Genomic DNA, 19,424 nt, shown 5'->3' on the forward strand with positions numbered 1-19,424 from the left:
TAAAGAGGACGACGCCTCATGGGTAGGCCGAAAAGGATATCGATGGGCTCTCTGGATCATGCTGTCCATGTCAAAGTTCTCCAAGGTGGGGAAGGCTTCAAGCGAACTTCATAGCCTCTAGGACCGTCCCCCTCCAGGATCCCCAATACCCCGAGGTTGTTCTGACGGGACCAGGTCTTAAGATCTTCAACCCTTGATGAGAGCATGGCCATCTGAACTTACTGTAGTGAAATCTGGGTTTTGACTACTCCAACAGCTGTTTGAAGGCTTTCTTGCACTTTCTCGACTTTCGCAAGTCGTGAGTTTAGGGTATCCATATTCCTAAAGTGCTTCCCCAGGACGACTTGAGTCTTTAAGTGAGCTGTTTTAAGGGCCAGTGAATCTTTGTGGGACTCTTCCCTTTATTTCAATAAAAAGTTGTAGATGGCGGTCTAATTGGGGAATTCTGAAGTGACCCTACTGATGAGAGGGAACAGGAAAGGGAGGGGCCCCCAATACCCTCTTCCTCTAGTCTTGGAGCCTGTACAAGAGAATCACTTAGGTCTGTGGAAGGAGGGATTGGATTAGTTGTGGTAAGTTTGATGCCAGCAGAGTCCCACATTAGTTCTTCCTCTGTTGTAATCACTGGATTCAATGAGCCCTGTGCAAAGACTTTGAATATTTGAGACTGTGGTACTAGAATCGTTCGCCTCACAACCTTTTTCTGTTCGTGGTTGTCCGACCTCCTGTACGATGGTTTTGAGATTGTCCTGGGTACAGCCAAGCCAGCATCCTCAAGATTTTCAGGATCCTGCTTTGACACACTCCCAGAGTCTGAAAGAGAGAAGAACTTCTCAAGTGGTTCCATCATTGCAGTTTCAGATAATGGTACCCCAGTTTGTAGCTGCTCATATTTTGAACAGTCAGTTTTGAAGGGTGCAGAATCCACTGTACCTCCAGATGCATTCAACACTCCCATATCAGTGGTGTCTGTACGAATACCAGGAACTTCGTGAATACGGACCTCCCGCATGTCCCCGTTAAAAAAGGTACCCAGCGGCATTAGAGCAATGAACTTGTCCAGGGTCTGCTGAGAAGTGAAACAGTAACGAGTGAGGGAGGTCGGAGGGCTGAATCTCCCCTGAGTGCTGGGACCCCTCAGAAGTACGATCCAACCTTAGTGCCTGGTTGTTGCACTGAGTAGATCCAGAAGGAAACACTGGCCCATATTTTCTCGTTTGGGTCACAATATTACCAGTGTCGGAATTCCTCCTGTTGTCAATAATAGCATCCCCCTTTCTGTGCAGATTCTTTTTCCTCACCCCGGTTTGTGTTGAGCCAGTATTTGATAATGATGACATACCAGAGGTATTCAATAAAGCCCCTCCCTTGGCAGATGTTTTAGGTGGCATCTTTGATATAGTGGGGGAATAGAGTAACTGGTTATGAGATGCCCCCACCACGTCTTTAACAAGGCCGACTCCGTCATCGCACCCCAACCCCGAGACATCATCAACTGCTCCTTCAACACCGCCACCTTCCGGAGAGCTGGAAGCATGCCGAACTCAGCGCCCTCCTGAAGAAACCATCAGCAGACCCCACCGACCTCAAGAACTACCTCCCCAATTTGCTCCACCCTTTTCCTGCCAAAGTCATCGAGAAGACCGTCAACAGACAGCTTGCGGTCTTCCTCGAGACGAGCGGATCCCTCGACCACGCGCAGTCCGGCTTCCGAGCCAACGACAGCACCGAGACCGCCCTCATCGCAGCCAATGACGACATCTGAGCCCTGCTCGACAACTGGGAAACAGCGGCCCTCATCCTCCTGGACCTCTCCGCAGCGTTCGATACGGTCTGCCACCGCACCCTAGTACAGCGCCTCAGCAACATTGGAATCCAAGATAAGGCACGAGAGTGGATCATATTGTTCCTCGCCGGAAGAACCCAGAGAGTCCGCCTCCCCCCGTTCAGATCCGAAGCCACCGAAGTCATCTGCGGCGTACCACAAGGATCACTTAGCCCTACCCTCTTCAACGTCTACATGAGCCCCCTCGCAGCCATTGCACGCCAACACAACGCCGACGACACCCAGCTGATCCTCTCCCTCACCAAAGACCCAGCCACCGCCAAAACAGAGTGGATGATGAACAGCCGCCTTAAGCTGAACTCAGACAAGACTGAAGTCCTCATCCTTGGATCATCACCCTCTGCCTGAGACGACTCCTGGTGGCCCCCTGCCCTGCGCTGCGCAGCGCACCCAAACCAACGGACCACGCACGCAACCTGGGCTTCATCCTGGATTCCTTCCTCTCGATGACCAGACAAGTCAACGCTGTCTCATCATCATGTTTCAACATCCTACTCATGCTCCGAAAGATCTTCCGATGGATCCCCACCGAAACCAGGAAGACGGTCACCCAGGAACTCATCACCAGCCGACTGGACTACGGAAACACCCTCTACACCGGGACCACAGCCAAACTACAGAAAAGACTCCAACGCATCCAGAACGCCTCCGCACGACTCGTCCTGAACCTCCCCCGACACAGCCATATCTCCGGACACCTGAGAGACCTGCACTGGCTCCCCGTCAGCAAGAGAATTGCGTTCCGACTCCTCACCCACGCACACAAGGCCCTCCACGACCTGGGCCCCAGGTACCTCAACAACCGCCTGACCTTCTACACTCCCACCCGCCAGCTACGATCGTCCAGCCACGCCCTCGCCGCCGTCCCAGGCATCCGAAGAGCCACCATGGGAGGAAGATCCTTCTCCTACCTGGCAGCCAAGACTTGGAACTCCCTCCCCATCCACCTCCGTCTGACCCAAGATCACCTCTCCTTCAGGAAGCAACTCAAGATCTGGCTGTTCGAGCAGTAGCAGCCCCCACCGAAGCGCCTTGAGACCCTCCGGGTGAGTAGCGCGCTATACAAATAACTTGATTGATTGATGGATGTGCTGGTTTGAGCTCCACAGAATGCGGGTGTCCGTCTAGTCCTCCTGCCCCCCAAAACCTGACCTTGTGAAATGAGGTACAACGAGAGAGAAAATAGTAGTTCCAAGCCTAATAACTGCAGCAAGCTTTGTACCTTCTGATGCTGTATCACCCAGAAGCAACCAGCTAGTCAACAGAGATTGCAGCCTTTGAAGCAATGCTTCCCCAAGTAGCTGTTAGATAGAATGAGCCAAGTTACAGCCGTTAGAGCGGTAACGTTCATTTGGTTGTCACCCTTTAGTGACATTTTTTTGCAGTCAATATCCAAACAGTGGGGGAAATGAAAATGGGTAAATGTGCCTCCTTTGCTTACCCTTGTTACTTATCCAACGCGGTGAGTCCGCTGGAAGCACAATCTGTTCCAGAGAACGCTGGAGATGAATCGCCAAATCTGTCAGCTGGAGCCAAACACCGAGGCTGCACAGACTAAACCCTCCCAGCGGCCCGGGTAGGTGGGACGGCCTCTCTGGGCACTCCAGGACCCTCAAGGAGGACTCCCTCTGAAGCGTCGGTGGAACTGCTTCTGCATCCGTCCAAAGTCCGTGGCAGCACCAGCCAGCATCGGCTCCAGCGATGGTATGGTGGCAGAACAGCAGGGCTGGGTCAGAGGCTGTGGCAGCAACAACAAAGATGGATCAGTGGAAAAGAGGAAGGTAAGACCGGGAATATTTTAGACTATTTCAGACCAATTTACGGTTGGTTAAAGAATAGTTTTGGCGGTACCTGCAACCGAAAATCATGTCTTCGGCCTATGATCTCGGAGGAGAGCTCCGGCACACAACTAGTGCTGCAATGCCATTTTGCCCCAGGGTGGAGCCAGATAATTAATTTGTTAACAAATTGTAAAGCAGTGGTCCCCACCTTTTAGTGAGCAACAAGTACATCTGAGTAGAAAATACAGTGATAAGTAACATCTGAACCACAACAAAACTTATTTACATAGAAGCGTTGGTAAAATGAATGATGCAAGGGCTAAAATATTTGTAAAACACACTGCAGAACCATTTTAAATATACACAACAGCCAGAAACACTGCTTGAAAATTTGCTCTAAGCACCGTCTACAAACGGCTAAAACAAATTGTAAATGTTGGGACACCAGTGAGCAAAATGTGCTAGGCTTTGAAGATTTAGGACCCTCCTGCCAAAGTATTTCGAAACATTTTGGGTCACAATGCATGTGTTTGAAGCACAGTAAATCAGTAACTTGGTAAACAATCATTTGCAATGCAATAGGTCTCGCATCAGTTAGAGTTAGAGCTTTTGAATTTGTAAATACTAATGCTACACTAATAGCTGTAATTTGTAGTAATGCGAGACCTAACTATGCCACTATGGCAGAAAATGCACACACAGATGACAGAACAATAGGAGTACGTGGTTGGTAAACAAAAGATATGTGATTGCGAACTAGGCTATAGAGACAACACATTAAAAAAGAAGGGCCCTCTTTCACTTGGGAATTTTACTAGAGAAGAGAAGAAGGTGCTGCAGTTACAGAGGTAAGGTAAGGGGGCTCAGGGGACAGTGGAGAGATGTTTGGGACAACTGGCAGGGTATGTCGAGGGGGCTGGTAGTACAGCAGGCAGACATGGGGGCAGCGCGCCCCCCTCTTAAAAGTACTAACAATTTATTAAGATTATGAAACAGGAGAATATATGGTAGAGGCTCAAATATGATTTAATATTTGGATAAAGTCAAGTGATATTGTATTAAATCCGATTATTCATGCACCGCGGCATGCTGTAGCCCCTGAGTTGTTTGCATCTTGGGGAATTGTGGTGCACCTGTTCTGATGGCCAGATCGGTTTATACCGGCCTGATGAAAAAAGAAATGTAATATTTATGGTATGTGCTGGTGCCGCACTGTGTGAGGTGAGGGGGGAGGAGTGAGGTGGGTCGGGGAGCACTGGGTCTTGTGAGGAGTAGATACAATGGATGGGAGGCATGGGGGGCAGCTATTTGGGTATGCTGAGGGGCCGGTGGGGGTGGGAGAGCAAGGGGCGCAGCGCGGGTCATTGTGCCATTGAGTGGATGGGGGGGGGGGGGGTGGGCTCCTGGGGAAGTAGTGGACATTTATGCGGTGACTTTGGCGACTCCATGTGGGACATTTCAGATGGGTTCGCGGGAGCGTGGAGGGGTATGGTGGGCATTTTGGTGCTACGCAGTAGAGGGGGGGTATTTGCGAGGGAGGAGTGGTGCACAGTTGGAGTGGTGGGTGGAGAGGAGGGGGGGAAAGCAGGGGGTCCTTGGCTGGGAGCTGCCTATTTTGGAGCGAGGAATGGGTTTCATATTGGCGTTCCTCGACATCCTTTGATATTGGGCTGATTGACTTTGAAGCGAGGTGTGGCCCGGGTGTGACGCGGGCGCGTGAGTGGGGCCCACTGGCAGGTTAACAGTGGGACCATGACGTGGCACGCATACTCCCAGGGGCACACACAGCTTGCAGAGCTCACTGAGAGCCTGCAATGCGAGTTACACACCGCCCGAACGTTCACGGAATGTGTGCGCGGTTGGCAAGTCACTTTTACCATTACCAGATGACGGGAGTTGTGCAGCAGAAATATGCATGACATTTTGTGAGAAGTTGGCCTGATATATGATGTCTCCGATTCTGGGGGCACCTTGTATCAGTCCAAACAATCCCTTATGGTGATGGTTGTAAGTCAACCTTATAGACAAGCTATCCTAAGGGTAGCATGGACTAAGCAGCCTTAAAGGCTTAACTCAAGGGGTCGTGTTAAGCAAGCTGTTTTACCAATCACAATCCTGTAATATTAAATGAAAGGACACCACACAAGTTATATATTATAAAAATATATGCATTTATTACTAGAATAATCCTCTGTGCTCTTTATGAGTGCAGAGGCACAAGCGTTTAAACAAAAGCACAGTTAAACGTATAAAAGTTGCACGATTATGGATGAGGCCCAGGGGCCACGCAAACCATATATTAAAGTGGTATAAGAGATACCAATCGAACAGTGGTTAGGCCTAGGGCCTAGGGAATCGCTGGGAGCAGTCTGGACCAGCAATGCTGAAGTTGGGAAAAGCCCGCGGGATTCGGGTGCAGCGCTTAAAGCACACACATGCACCAATGCAAAGTCAATGGTGTGTAAAAGTTATAAAGTTACTGTTAAAGGAGACTTCCGCTCAACCTAGAGGGACGAAACTTTAGACACATACACTAAAGGTGTGTACCAGTGTAGGAACACCGGCGTTACTGAGTTACCTCACCCACAGGAAGTGGGTCGCACAGGAGCGAAGTAGTGTCGGGTTTTGTCACGCAGGTTGCTGGTGCTTGGAGCTAAAGATGCTGCAGGCGTCGAGAGGAGAAGTGTCCAGTGTGATCCAAGGATGGATCGAAGATAAAGGTGATCGGAAAGCAGAGGGGACAGAGTCTGGGTCACTCAGCAGTGACCAGGGTGGAACCAGGCAATGTCGGGCGCTTTCAGGTCGCTGTTGTGAAGCTTCTTTCCGCTGCCACGTGGACTCTGGGGCACCGAGGATATCCAGGAGTGGATCACGAGCTGTCCCACGAAGGCTCTCGCTGTCGGCGGTGTCGGCTTCCGGATTGGAGCAAACAACCCTTGGCAAGCGCAACCCACGCAGGATTCGAAGATGGCTTAATACTCTGACCAGGAGGGTCAGAGTGGGTGCTCCTTTTCAGGGGAGCGAGTGTAAGTCTGGAGCAACCAGATTCACGAGTTAGGTTTCAAGGTTCGTCGGCACAGGGGCCACAAGCCAACGGGCAAGTGACCGGGCCAACGCGTTGAGCCAAAATATGCAGAAGGGTCCCACGCAGCACTCGGTGAGTGTAGAGGGGTGAGCTTCGGTGCAAGAGAGGCTCAGGGCTGGGGCTTGTCATACCCCAATGCACAGCTTCGAAGGTGCCTCGGGAGCTGCACGGTCAGCGCCTCGTGGTCTTTCCAAGATGGCGGGCTCCACGCTTCAGGGCGCCTTCACGGGTCTCAGCTCTGCAGGGACTGTGGATCGGGCTGTTAGAAGGCAGGCACGCTGGGTCTTGTCGAACTCTGTTGCTCGAGTTCCGGCGGGAACTGCAACAAAGCAAACGCCGAGGTGCTGGATGGTGCCTGTTTGCACAGGGTGGTCACTCCTTGACCACAAGGGAGATTCTTCAGTCTTCTACGTCGAGTAGGATGTCGAAGGGTCCAGAGTTTCGTTTCATAAGTTTCAGTCAGGATAATCTGAATGCTTGGGCATTGCTCCCACTCTTATACCAATCTGGTGGGCTGGATAACCTGCTAGGTCCCTCCTATGGGTGGGACCCAGGAAGGGGGTGGTTACACCCTTTTCCCTTTGTCCAGGGTCGCGCTGGGACTGGGGCTGGAGTGCCCCAGAACCGGTTTGACCGGATTATGCAAGGGGAAGCCTTGTGCGCTCCAGGCACTGTCTGATTTCATTCAACCCTCCCTGCCCCAATACACTATCTCCTGTCTGGGGTGGTGTAGCACCTCCCTGCGACAGGAAACCGTTTGTCCAGGCCTCCTCTGCCAAGTTTTGGTCAGCAGCAGGAGGTCAGACTTGTGTCGGTGGCAGCAGCATCCATTTTGTGATGTTGAGCCTCTTTTAAAAATCAACCGCGTTTCAGTAAAGTAACATGTCTTTTCCCTCTAGAAGATTAGAATGCTATCCCTGTCGACAGGACTGTCGAGGGGATAGTATTCCAAATCGTATGACACGTTACACGACATGTTTTGATAAAGACTAACCAAAGTTAGCACATAACCGCAATGGATTATAATGCACTTAAGAGTATATGGTATGGCATCCCGGAACAGCTTAGGGAGTTATTCCTGACAGCTGCAGACAGGCTCAGCTCATGCTCGAGCATCATCTCACGTTAAACCACGCACTCTGCCTCCAGGATTGATAAGGCCTGCCATAGGAGTGACTTATAGGTTTATATGTGTCCAGATATAGGTTTAGATATAGGTATACTATATCTAAGCAAGAGGTGATTACACCAACTTGCCCCAGCTGAGTGATCAGCCAGTTGTGTCAGTTTAAGAACCAGCCAGGGGTGGCAAAAGCTATGCTGCATCCCCTGGTAGGCCTTGGATGCACCTATGCCCATGCACCTATCGTACACTGTATAGGGGCTGACAAGGTGTCCAGTACCAATTTGGTTATGTACCTATAGTACATGTATCTGAATTTAGAGAGAGAACAGCAGGCTGTGGGTCTGATTAGCAGGCCCACAGCCTCAGTAAGTCGAAAACCAGTGAAGCAAAAAGCAAAAATTGGGGTGACCATAGGAGAGCAGACCCTACTCTCCTACACAACCCCCCCCCCCCCCCCCCCCAAACGCAGGGACATTAAACTTAAGCTTGACCAGATAAGTCTTCATGTTCTAAGTGGAAGTACCTGGAGAGACCATCTGCATTACCATGGCCATCCCTGGGCGGTGCTCCACTGTAAAGTCCATCCCCTGTAGGGAAATGGACCACCTGAGTAGTTTGGGGTTTTCACCCTTCATCTGATTTAGCCACAAGAGGGGCTTATGGTCTGTCTGAATTAGGAAGTGAGTTCCAAACAAGTATAGCCTCAACTTCTTCAGGGCCCAAACCACAGCAAAGGCCTCCCTCTCAATAGCTGACCAACGTTTCTCCCTGGGGTTCAGCCTTCTGCTAATAAAAGCAATGGGCTGGTCTTGACCATCTACATTAAGTTGTGAAAGCACAGCTCCCACCCCCAACTCAAAAGCATCTGTTTGCACAATGAACTGTTTGGAGTAGTCAGGACTCTTCAGGATAGGTGCAGAGCACATGGCCTTCTTCAGGTCATCAAATGCCTTTTGACAGCTAACTGTCCACTGAACCTTTTTTGGCATCTTCTTGGATGTCAAGTCATTTAATGGTGTCACAATGGACCCATAGTTCTTCACAAACTTTCTGTAATACCCAGTCAGGCCCAAGAAGGCTCTGACTTGTGTCTGGGTAGTTGGAGGAGCCCAGTCCTGTATGGTCTGCATCTTGCTCTCCAGTACTTGAACCTGACCCCCACCTACTAGGTGGCCCAGGTACACAACCTTGCTCTGCCCTATCTGCCACTTGGTAGCCTCGATAGTCAGGCCTGCCTTTTGCAGGGCCTCCAGAACCTTCTTCAGGTGGATCAGGTGATCCTCTCAGGTAGAGCTAAAGACAGCAATATCATCTAGATATGCTGCACAAAAGTCATCCAACCCAGCAAGGACTTGATTCACCAACCTTTGAAGGTGGCAGGTGCATTCTTCAAACGAAAGGGCATCACCACAAACTGATAATGCCCACTGGGGGTAGAGAATGCTGTTTTGGTTTTAGACTCTTCAGCTAACCTGATTTGCCAATAGCCAGCTGTCAAATCAAATGTGCTCAGAAACTTGGCAGAAGCCAATTTATCAATGAGCTCGTCTGCTCTTGGAATGGGATGTGCATCTGTCCTAGTGACAGCATTGAGACCTCTGTAGTCCACACAAAACCTCATTTTTCTCTTTCCATCTTTGGTATGGGGTTTTGGCACAAGGACTACTGGGCTGGCCCATGGGCTCTCTGATGGCTCAATCACTCCAAGCTCAAGCGTCTTTTGCACCTCATCCTTTATATGATCCCTGACGTGGTCAGGTTGCCTGTAGATTTTATTTGTCACAGGCAGACTGTCACCAGTGTCCACCTCATGGGTGAACCAGTTAGTTTGACTGGGTGTGAGAGAAAACATATGTCTATGGGCCTGCAATACCTGTCTGCAGTCCACCTGTTGCTGCTCAGTGAGGCTGCCTACCAAGGCTACTCCATCAACTGAACCATCATCAGGGTTCTGGGACAACAAGTCTGGGAGAGGGTCGCTCTCTTCCTCCTGTTCCCCATCTGTGGCCATGAGCAGGCTCATGTCCTCCCTGTCAACAAATGCTTTCAATCTGTTCACATGGAGCACCCTGTGGGGGCTCCTAGGGGTTTCAAGGTCAACCAAAGAGGTGACCTCTCCCTTCTTTTCAATGATGGTGTAGGGTCTAGACCATTTGCTTCTCAGGTAAACCTTTTATCATTCCCTTTAGGGTCTTGTTGAACCTTTCAACAAGCCCATTGCACTGAGGATGATAGGGTGTGGTAAACTTATAGTTTACTCCACACTCTTTCCACATTGCTTTCAAGTATCCAGACATGAAGTTGGTACCTCTGTCTGAAAGAACCTCCTTTGGAAAGCCCACTCTTGAGAAAACTGCAAGAAGGTCCCTTGCCACAACAGAAGCTGTTGTGGTCCTCAGGGGAATTGCCTCTGGATACCTGGTGGCATGATCCACTACCACCAGTATAAATCTGTGCCCAGATGCTGTTTGAGGATCCACGGGACCCACAATATCTATTCCAACTCTTTCAAAGGGTACCCCCACCACAGTTAGTGGTATATGGGGGGCCTTTGTTGTGCCTCCTGACTTACCACTGGCTTGGCAAGTGACACAGGAGCGACTAAACTCCTTGACATTTTCTGATATATGAGGCCAGTGAAAGTGAGGGATAAGCCTGTCCCAAGTCTTGTTCTGGCCTAAGTGTCCTACAAGGGGAATATCATCGGCCAAGGTAAGAAGGAAGCCCCTAAATTTGCAAAGGTATGACCAACCTCCTGGTAGCACCAGGCTTGGGGTCTCTAGCCTCTGAATAAAGGAGCCCATCGTCCCAATACACTCTATGGGTACTTTGAGCATTCCCAGCAGCCTCAGCAGCAGCTTGCTGTCTGAGGGGTTCAAGGGAAGGGCAATCTAATTGGGCCTGCCCCAGGTCTGCCCTTGAGGGTCCCTCTGTCCCCAGAAACTCAACCTGATCAGGTTCAAGTTCTTCAGAGACAGTCTCCTCTTGGACTGCAGAATCAGCCTCCTGTGAAGTCTGACCCTCAACCTGGAGCAAGTGGGAAGGCACAGCCTTAACCCTCTTGCTCTTCCTCTTGGTCTATAGTTTCAAGATCCACCACAGGTTCAGGTAGGCACTTCTTTGCCTGAGTTCTGGTTACAGCAAGAACATGTGCTGATATCCCTAGCATTTCTGCATGAGCCCTGTACTTCACCTCTGACCAAACTGAGTTCTCTAGATCATTGCCCAACAGACAGTCTACTGGCCGGTCTGCACTCAAAACAACTTTCTTGAGGTCAGTTACCCCTCCCCAGGAGAAGTTAACAACAGCCACACTATGTGTAGTAGTGGCATTGCTTGCATTGGTCTCTAGGTAATTCTCACCTAGTACAAATTGTCCAGGGTCCACAAAGTCAGGTGTCACCATAGTGACACTGGCACATGTGTCTCTGTAGGCCTGAGCCAGTTTTTCATTAATTAAAGGCGTCTGTCTATACTTGTCCAGGTTACTGGGACTCACAGTAGTGGTCAAAGATAAGTCCGCATCATAAAGCAGAACTGCCTGAGTAGGGACTCTGACTAGGCCAGATTCCATCTCAGTACCCAGGGTTAACCCTACTATCCCCTTAGGTTGTGCACTACCACTGCTGACTGTACTAGGGGGTGCAGGTGCTTTAGGAGCTGCAGTAGCTGCAGTGGTAGGAACTGTATTTTTCGTGGTGCATTCACTGCCCCAGTGTGAAACTGATTTGCAGGTATTATACCAAGGTTTCTTTGGGCCATCATTCTTCTTCTTTTTGCTACCATTTTAGGAACCACCCTCCTTATTAGAATTTTGTCGGCCTGAAGAAGACTTCTGGTCCTTTTCTTTATCTTTCTTATCCCCACCCTTTTGGTCTGTTTTCTTCTGGTCACCACCATGGTTCTGGGGTTTCTGCTTAATCCTTGTTCTGACCCATTTGTCCGCCTTCTTTCCCAATTCTTGGGGAGAGGTCATATCAGAGTCAATAAGGTATTGATGCAACAGCTGGTTCTGACAGTTATTAAGGATCTGCTCTCTCATTATAAGATTGTACAATCCTGTATAGTCTGAGACTTTACTTCCCTGCAGCCAACCCTCCAGAGCCTTAGTGGCACAATCAACAAAATCAGTCTAGTCCTTAGTCTGAGCTTTCTGGGTATCTCTGAACAACAACCTGTATTGCTCAGTGGTTAGGCCAAACCCTTCAATAAGAGCATTCTTCAGGACAGAGTAGTTTTAGGCATCCTCAGGTCTAACTGTGAGGAGCCTACCCCTCCCTTTCTCAGAAAAGGAGTACCATAAAATTGCAGCCCACTGACCTTGAGGAACCTGCTGAACCATGCAGGCTCTCTCCAGAGCAGTCATCCATTTGTGGATGTCATCCCCTTCCTTGTAGGGGGGCACAATTTTTGTCAGGTTTCTATTATCATAGGACCTGTCTTTCTCTCTAGGAATTATGCTGCCACCAGTGGAATCTAATCCACTCAACTTTTGTTCTCTTGCTAAAGCAAGTTTAGCTTGAGCCAGGGCTACCTCTTGCCTCTCTATCCGGAGTTGGACAGCCCTCATTCTGGCCCTATGCTCTTTTCTCTAGGGGGGGAAGTCATTCCCCTTTGAGATTCCCTTGAGGCACTAGAAATATGAGAATTCCTTGAGGGGGATCTCAACCTTCTGTTACCTGAGGGAACTATGTTATAGGATCTGGGGAGGTGCTTGCCCTCTCCATTCCTATGCAGGTCCAAGTTGGTTTGGTTAAGCCTCCCCACTAGTACCTGGTTTGTCCCCTGATCCTGATCTGAATCTTCATTTTCTTCTGATTCAGGTTCCTTCTCTATCTCTGGGGAGTTCTCAATCTCAGGGGGATTCACTCCATCTCCTGCATCTAAGGGAACTGCACTCGCCTTATCTAAGTCATCCTTCTCCAGGATAGCTATGAGGATGGGAATGGTAGGGTTGTGACCCTTTTTCAGCCCCCTTGAAGTGCACAAGGCACTCAAGTCTCTGTGGCTGAGGTTGTCATAGCTGGTAGTTGCCTTGGTAAGGTCAACTGTCACAGGCTGAGAGCCAGGAGCTCCCTCTGTGCCAGACATGACTGCTAGTGAGGTGTAAGTGGTGCACTTACCTACACTAAGTATTTTCCTACTGTACCTTGCTAGTGAGTTGTAGGCAGGGTGTGCTAAGCCCTTTGTTCTACAACTACTAAGTTCAGTAGAACTTAAATATGCTAAGCTTTGTTTATATGTACCTAAGGTACTTGATGTGATCTTTCAATTTGATAAAAAGATTGCAATGGTAAAACAACAGCAAGCTCAAATCTGCACCGCTGCTCACCAATGTGAGAAGCTGGCCTGATATATGATGTCTCCAATTCTGGGGGCACCTTGTGTCAGTCCAAACAATCCCTTATGGTGATGGTTGTAAGTCAACCTTATAGACAAGCTATCCTAAGGGTAGCATGGACTAAGCAGCCTTAAAGGCTTAACTCAAGAGGTCGTGTTAAGCAAGCTGTTTTACCAATCACAATCCTGTTATATCAAATGAAAGGACACCACACAAGTTATATATTATAAAAATATATGTATTTATTACTAGAATGATCATCTGTGCTCTTTATGAGGGCAGAGGTATAAGCGTTTAAACAAAATCACAGTTAAACATATAAAAGTTGCACAATTATGGATGAGGCCCAGGGGCCACGCAAACCATATATTAAAAAAGTGGTATAAGAGATACCAATCGAACAGTGGTTAGGCCTAGGGCCTAGGGAATCGCTGGGAGCAGTCGGGACTAGCCATGCCGAAGTCGGGAAAAGCCCGCGGGATTCGGGTGCAGCGCTTAAAGCACACACATGCACCAATGCAAAGTCAATGGTGCGTAAAAGTTATAAAGTTACTGTTAAAGGAGACTTCCGCTCAACCTAGAAGGACGAAACTTTAGACACATACACTAGAGGTATGTACCAGTGTAGGAACACCGGCGTTACTGAGTTACCTCACCCACAGGAAGCGGGTGCACAGGTGCGAAGTAGTGTCGGGTTTTGTCACGCAGGTTGCTGGTGCTTGGAGCTGAAGATGCTGCAGGCGTCGAGAGGAGAATTGTCCGGTGTGATCCAAGGGTGGATCGAAGATAAAGATGATCTGAAAGCAGAGGGGACAGAGTATGGGTCACTCAGCAGTGACCAGGGTGGAACCAGGAAGGAACCAGGCATTGTCGGGCGCTTTCAGGTCACTGTCGTGAAGCTTCTCTCCGCTGCCACGTGGACTCTGGGGCACAGAGGATGTCCAGGAGTGGATCACGAGCTGTCCCACGAAGGCTCTCGCTGTCGGCGGTGTCGGCTTCCGGATTGGAGCAAATAACCCTTGGCAAGCGCAACCCATGCAGGATTCGAAGATGGCTTAATACTCAGACCAGGACGGTCAGAGCGGGTGCTCCTTTTCAGGGGAGCGAGTGTAAGTCAGGAGCAACCAGATTCACGAGTTAGGTTTCAAGGTTCGTCGGCACAGGGGCCACAAGCCAACGGGCAAGTGACCGGGCCAACGCGTTGAGCCAAAAGATGCAGAAGGGCCCCACGCAGCACTCGGTGAGTGTAGAGGGGTGAGCTTCGGTGCAAGAGAGGCTCAGGGCTGGGGCTTCTCAAACCCCAATGCACAGCTTCGAGGGTGCCTCGGGAGCTGCACGGTCAGCGCCTCGTGGTCTTTCCAAGATGGCGGGCCCCACGCTTCAGGTCGCCTCCACGGGTCTCAGCTCTGCAGGGACTGTGGATCGGGCTGTTTCTGTAGTATGGTGGTCCTGATGTGCTCCATGACAGGGCTCCGCTGCACTGCTGCCACGCCCGTGTTGTTGTGGTAATTGCCGTGAACTGAGATTGACAGAGAGGAGACGAGAGACGCTGTGAGCGTGCACATCTGCTGTCCGCAGGCGATTTCAGCTTGCGCCCGAAGAGACGCTATGAACGTGCACATCGCCGCGTGTTGTGGTAACACTGCAAGCCTTACGCGTGCACATCGGCCCGGAGTGCAAACAGACGCCGTGAGCGTGCACTTCGCCGGTCTGGAAGAAAGTGCACATCTCCTGTCCCCCTTCCAAACGAAAGTCGACAACAATAGATCTCGCTAGCGACAGCACTTCGCGCTGAGTCGCTAGGCGAGACCTTAAAAAAGAAATAATTGAAAGACCTCTTAGTATAGAGGGGACCATAGCATCATCCAATGCTTTATTTAGCAAATGTAGCAACCAGTGTTGCTTTTTAAGTGGAGTTTTGTCATTAACAATGGTAAACTTACAAGACATAAATTAGGAATTTTGAGGTTCTCTTCGAATAAATGTTTGGAAAACTTAGTAGCATTGAGAGCGCTTTTTGACCGAATTTGTGAAAACCTGCTAAAAATTAAATGTACTTATATACTGGTTTTTACAAAAAGTAAACTTAGCTGGCTAGAAACAGTGCCTTTGATTTGCAGAATGACATATCTTATATTTTTGTATTGAATTAAATTGTACGCATATTTAAAATTCAAGGCATGGCTCGATTAAGTGCTTTGCCCAGTAACACACTACTTCAAATCCATGCTGAAGTTGGGATGTATGCAAAAAGAACAATTGCTGGACAGAATGCAGAACAATATCATACATTCACCCCAGTACAGAGATCTGGGCCTAAATCCATAGTTTTTTTGCTCGCCATTCCAGTTTGAACACGGCCATATGCAAATCAGTCTTGACCCTGTGCCCAATGGGAACAGTCCAGCCCTAACTGGCAGGCCAGGTCCTCCCTGAACTGAAAACAAGCATCCTACGACCGGTTACGGGGTTTCACCCCTCATCAGCCAGGATAGCTTGACTCCAGTGGCATGGAAAGCACTGGACCCACGTCTGGGCATACCTGTCCCACTCTGGGTGACAAATGCAAAAAGAACAATTAATGGACAGAATGCAGAACAATGTCATACATTCACCCAAGTTCATAGATCTGGGCCTAAATCCATTGTTTTTTTGCTGACCATGCCATTCCAGTTTGAACCCAGCCATATGCAAATCAGTTTTGACCCTGTGCCTAATGGGAACAGTCCAGCCTAAACTGTAAGGCCAGGTCGTCCCTGGACTGGAAACAAGCATCCTAGAATCGGTTTCGGGGTTTCACCCCTCGTCAGCCAGGATAGCTTGACTCCAGTGGCATGGAGAGCACGGGACCCATTTCTGGGCATACTCGTCCCAGTCGGGGTGGCAAATGCAAAAAGAACAATTGACAGACAGAATACAAAACAATGTCATACATTCACCCCAGTACAGAGACCTGGGCCTAAATCCATTGTTTATTGGCTCAACATGACATTCCAGTTTGAACCCATCCATATGCAAATCAGTTTTGACCCTGTGCCCAATGGGAACAGTCCAGCTCGAACTGCCAGGCAAGGTCCTACCTGGACTGGAAACAAGCATCCTAGTTTTTGGGATTTCACCCTCATCAGCCGGGATAGCTTGACTCCAGTGGCATGGAGAGCACGGGACCCACTTTTCAGCTGTCTCTTCCAAGAGTTTTATGGGGGGGAGTGTAGAGAGTTCTAGATGCCAGGCATCCCTGGCCTATCCTAGGATGCCACATCATCCCTCCACTCCTGCCCCAACCCTCCTGCACAGCATTCTGGGATAATCCAGAATGCCTACTTCTACTTTTCTCTGGAAAGAGCTTCTCTGTGGACCTTAGTTCTTCCCCATAGCTAACTTCACTGCTGCAACCCTGCCTACCAACAAGTATAGTGATTTGCTCTGTGATAAAATGCGAAGACTTTACTGTGATCTGTAATAGGCACTCATTAGCTGTAAAGTGCCAAATATACGTATCTATTCTAATGATGGGCAGTATTTATGCAGGGGCAGAAGAGGATTTAAGGCACGAATTCAAGCCACTAATGTTTGCTTTTTACTCATCCCTGCTTTTAGTTGTTGTATGGTACTTCTGGCAGCATGCAGACACATACTGTGCAGTACTCTGCTACTTTTGAATTTTTAACACTAAGGTGTGGTAGTTTGTCTGATCTGTTTTTCTCTGGATGTGTTTACTTTCCATGCCATTGTGGCTAACTGAAAATTTAGAAAGTGTTAGAATGTGTGACAGTGTAGGTGAATGTGGCTCTGTTTTTTTTGGCGGGCTTGAACCATCTCGTCCTATCTCTGTTTGCAGTCTCTGGTCACTCTAGTCTGTTGCCTGCACTTGTAGTGCCATGTTCCAATTTGGTGTATTGCCTTGGCTGACAGTACATTGAACTATTTATTTGTTTATTATTTAGGTCCAGCATGTCACCAAGTTACATTCTGTGAGCTTGACAAGGTGACTGAAACTATTAGAAGAATACAAGTGGTGCTAAAGCACTGTAAAATCATTTACAGATTTAAGATAAATGTGTGTAGACTTGTACCTTATTCTTTAATTGTTTAATGCTTACAGATGTGGAAGTGTGTGATGTTTTGCTGTATCACACACTTATAAACCCAATAAATTGTGGTGACAGGAGTTATAGGGTTACAAACACCTTCAGTGCCGGAATTACTTGCTTCTTTGTCATTACTACTTGGTTTTGGAAAGAGTTCTGAATGTGATTGGATATTCCACAGTCACCTTGCTTAAATGAACTTCTGAATTTGTTGTCAACCAGCACCATAATTTTCTCTGTTCTGTATATACCATGACTACCTTTAATGAAGATTGCGATAAATTAGCTGAGTTAATGGTTATGAGACTGTAGATGAGTAAAAACGAAGAGGCCAATTCATCTAGACCACTGTTGCCTGGCATAAAATCACACGAAGGATTGAAACAAAAGTGCATTAGTGTAGCAAGATTAGAAAAAAACTTTCACACTGGTACTGAGGGGGGCCCTGTACACTAATTTTTCCAGCTTTCAATAACCTAGACGATGACCTACTCACAGAGTTGTAATCATGCCTATGCAATACATAATTCATTGTGAGGGATATTCTCTTCAGGCACCCCAGGATGTGGTCACTTCAGGGGTGGATTAGCTGCAGGGACTAGGAGCCCATTGGCTGCTTGCTCCCACACCCCTAATTCCCCTAAACCGAGAATTTAAGGGACACCCTTAACACCAGAACCTCAGTTCAGAATAACCTGCATCCGAGAGGACAAAAGAGACCAGTGTCAGCGACAGCAGGACTTGCACCAAGCAAAAGAGAGATACCCTGCACCTGTGGAAATGCTCTTGGAACTGCCTGATCAAGACCTGTCCTAGGCTATCTCTTGTTTCCCCAGACAGAGGGACCCCTGTGGAAAGCTGAAGCATCCTCAGAATTCCCTGGACTAATGTATCTAGTCCCCTGCAAGCTGAAGGTAAAACAACGCTCTTGATCTGAAGAATTGGTGGCCATCGGGCCCTCCGAGTGATTGCCCAAATCCGGATGGTCTAGTCCATTGTGAGAACTGTAGTCCTGCATTCCACGAAGTTACAGGCAGCTACTGCATTCTCCTGGGACCACTGAACGTCGAAGTTACTTTCTGCTCTACTTATTGCTGCCAAAGCTTGTTGGTCGCCAGTCTGGCAACTGATCCCTGCATTCAACGCTGTGTCAAGAGGGGACTCCTTCTGACGTTCATCAGTCATAAGTAGCATCCCCGTTGTTGTTTTTACATCTTTGTCCCCTGGAGCATTGTTTCAGTGGAAAAAGCAGCTCGCCTGCGGCTCCGGTTCAGTACCATGGACAACCAGGACAACTCTGCACCCAGGCTTCATGGGCCAGGTAAAATTGAACTGACTATCATAGTTTGGTCCTGGGACCCGCATCACCTTTACCCTGCAAGGGTACTACACAAATCAACCTGCAAGTGACGGATTGTCACTAGTGGTTATTCCCATTGACCGCAATGTTACATTTTCACTGTATTATGTTGCACTGTTTTTTATATTGCTTCAAAAATGTATAACTCCGGTTATATGTATTCTATTCCGTCGTTTTGGTGTCTAAATTAAGATAAAAATACACTCTGTTTATATTTGGGGTAGGATTTCTCTCGAGTCGTGTCAATTGCTTACCGTCCATGTTGGTACTCTGAATTGCTTAACACATGTTCCTCTGTAAAGCCTGACTGTGCTTTGCCACACTTCCAGGACCGAGCTAAGGGTTTATTGGTGTGAATCCGAGGACCATCTCTGGGGTATCGTGATAGTATTACATGGTGCGTTCTAACCCGACTCCACATAATACTCCACATGTATGTCCCACCTTCCTCAGCATTGTTCTTGATTCTTTACCAAACCCAGGTTTCCCTCATTAATGCCAGTTATATTTGTTTTTACTTTCTTCTTAAATAATCAGACTCTTTGCCATTCTTATTGCTGGTCTAGGTATTTCCTACTTGTGAATATTTTCACTAGTAACAACAGTTGAGAAATTCAGTTTCAGTTGTATTGTATTGCAATATTTATTTAGCACTTACTACTCACATATAGGGCGCAGAAGCTTTTGCCTGCATGGGAAACACACTGCACCATGTAGGGTGTGTGGTTGGAAGATGGGTTGTCTTTGTTATGATCCTGTGTACAATTGATTGCAGTGCATCGCAGTATGATGGA

At 48.5% G+C, this 19,424-nt stretch overlaps 1 protein-coding gene across 3 annotated transcripts in view; it reads left to right on the forward strand.

Annotated features, from left to right (window-relative positions):
• Positions 1-19,424, forward strand: part of DNAJC16 (DnaJ heat shock protein family (Hsp40) member C16) — a 296,465-nt gene that overhangs the window by 38,815 nt on the left and 238,226 nt on the right. The window contains exon 1 of one of the 3 annotated variants that reach the window (XM_086922177.1): positions 3,439-3,627. The exons of the other annotated variants lie outside the window; for them this stretch is intronic. Within the exon in view, the coding sequence (XP_086778303.1) occupies positions 3,553-3,627 (75 nt within the window). The 5' untranslated portion in view covers positions 3,439-3,552. Of the gene's footprint in view, positions 1-3,438; positions 3,628-19,424 lie in introns of those variants that run through there. 3 annotated transcript variants of the gene reach the window in all.

Source organism: Lissotriton vulgaris, chromosome 5, assembly GCF_964263255.1.
Source record: "Lissotriton vulgaris chromosome 5, aLisVul1.2, whole genome shotgun sequence".
NCBI lineage: Eukaryota > Metazoa > Chordata > Amphibia > Caudata > Salamandridae > Lissotriton > Lissotriton vulgaris.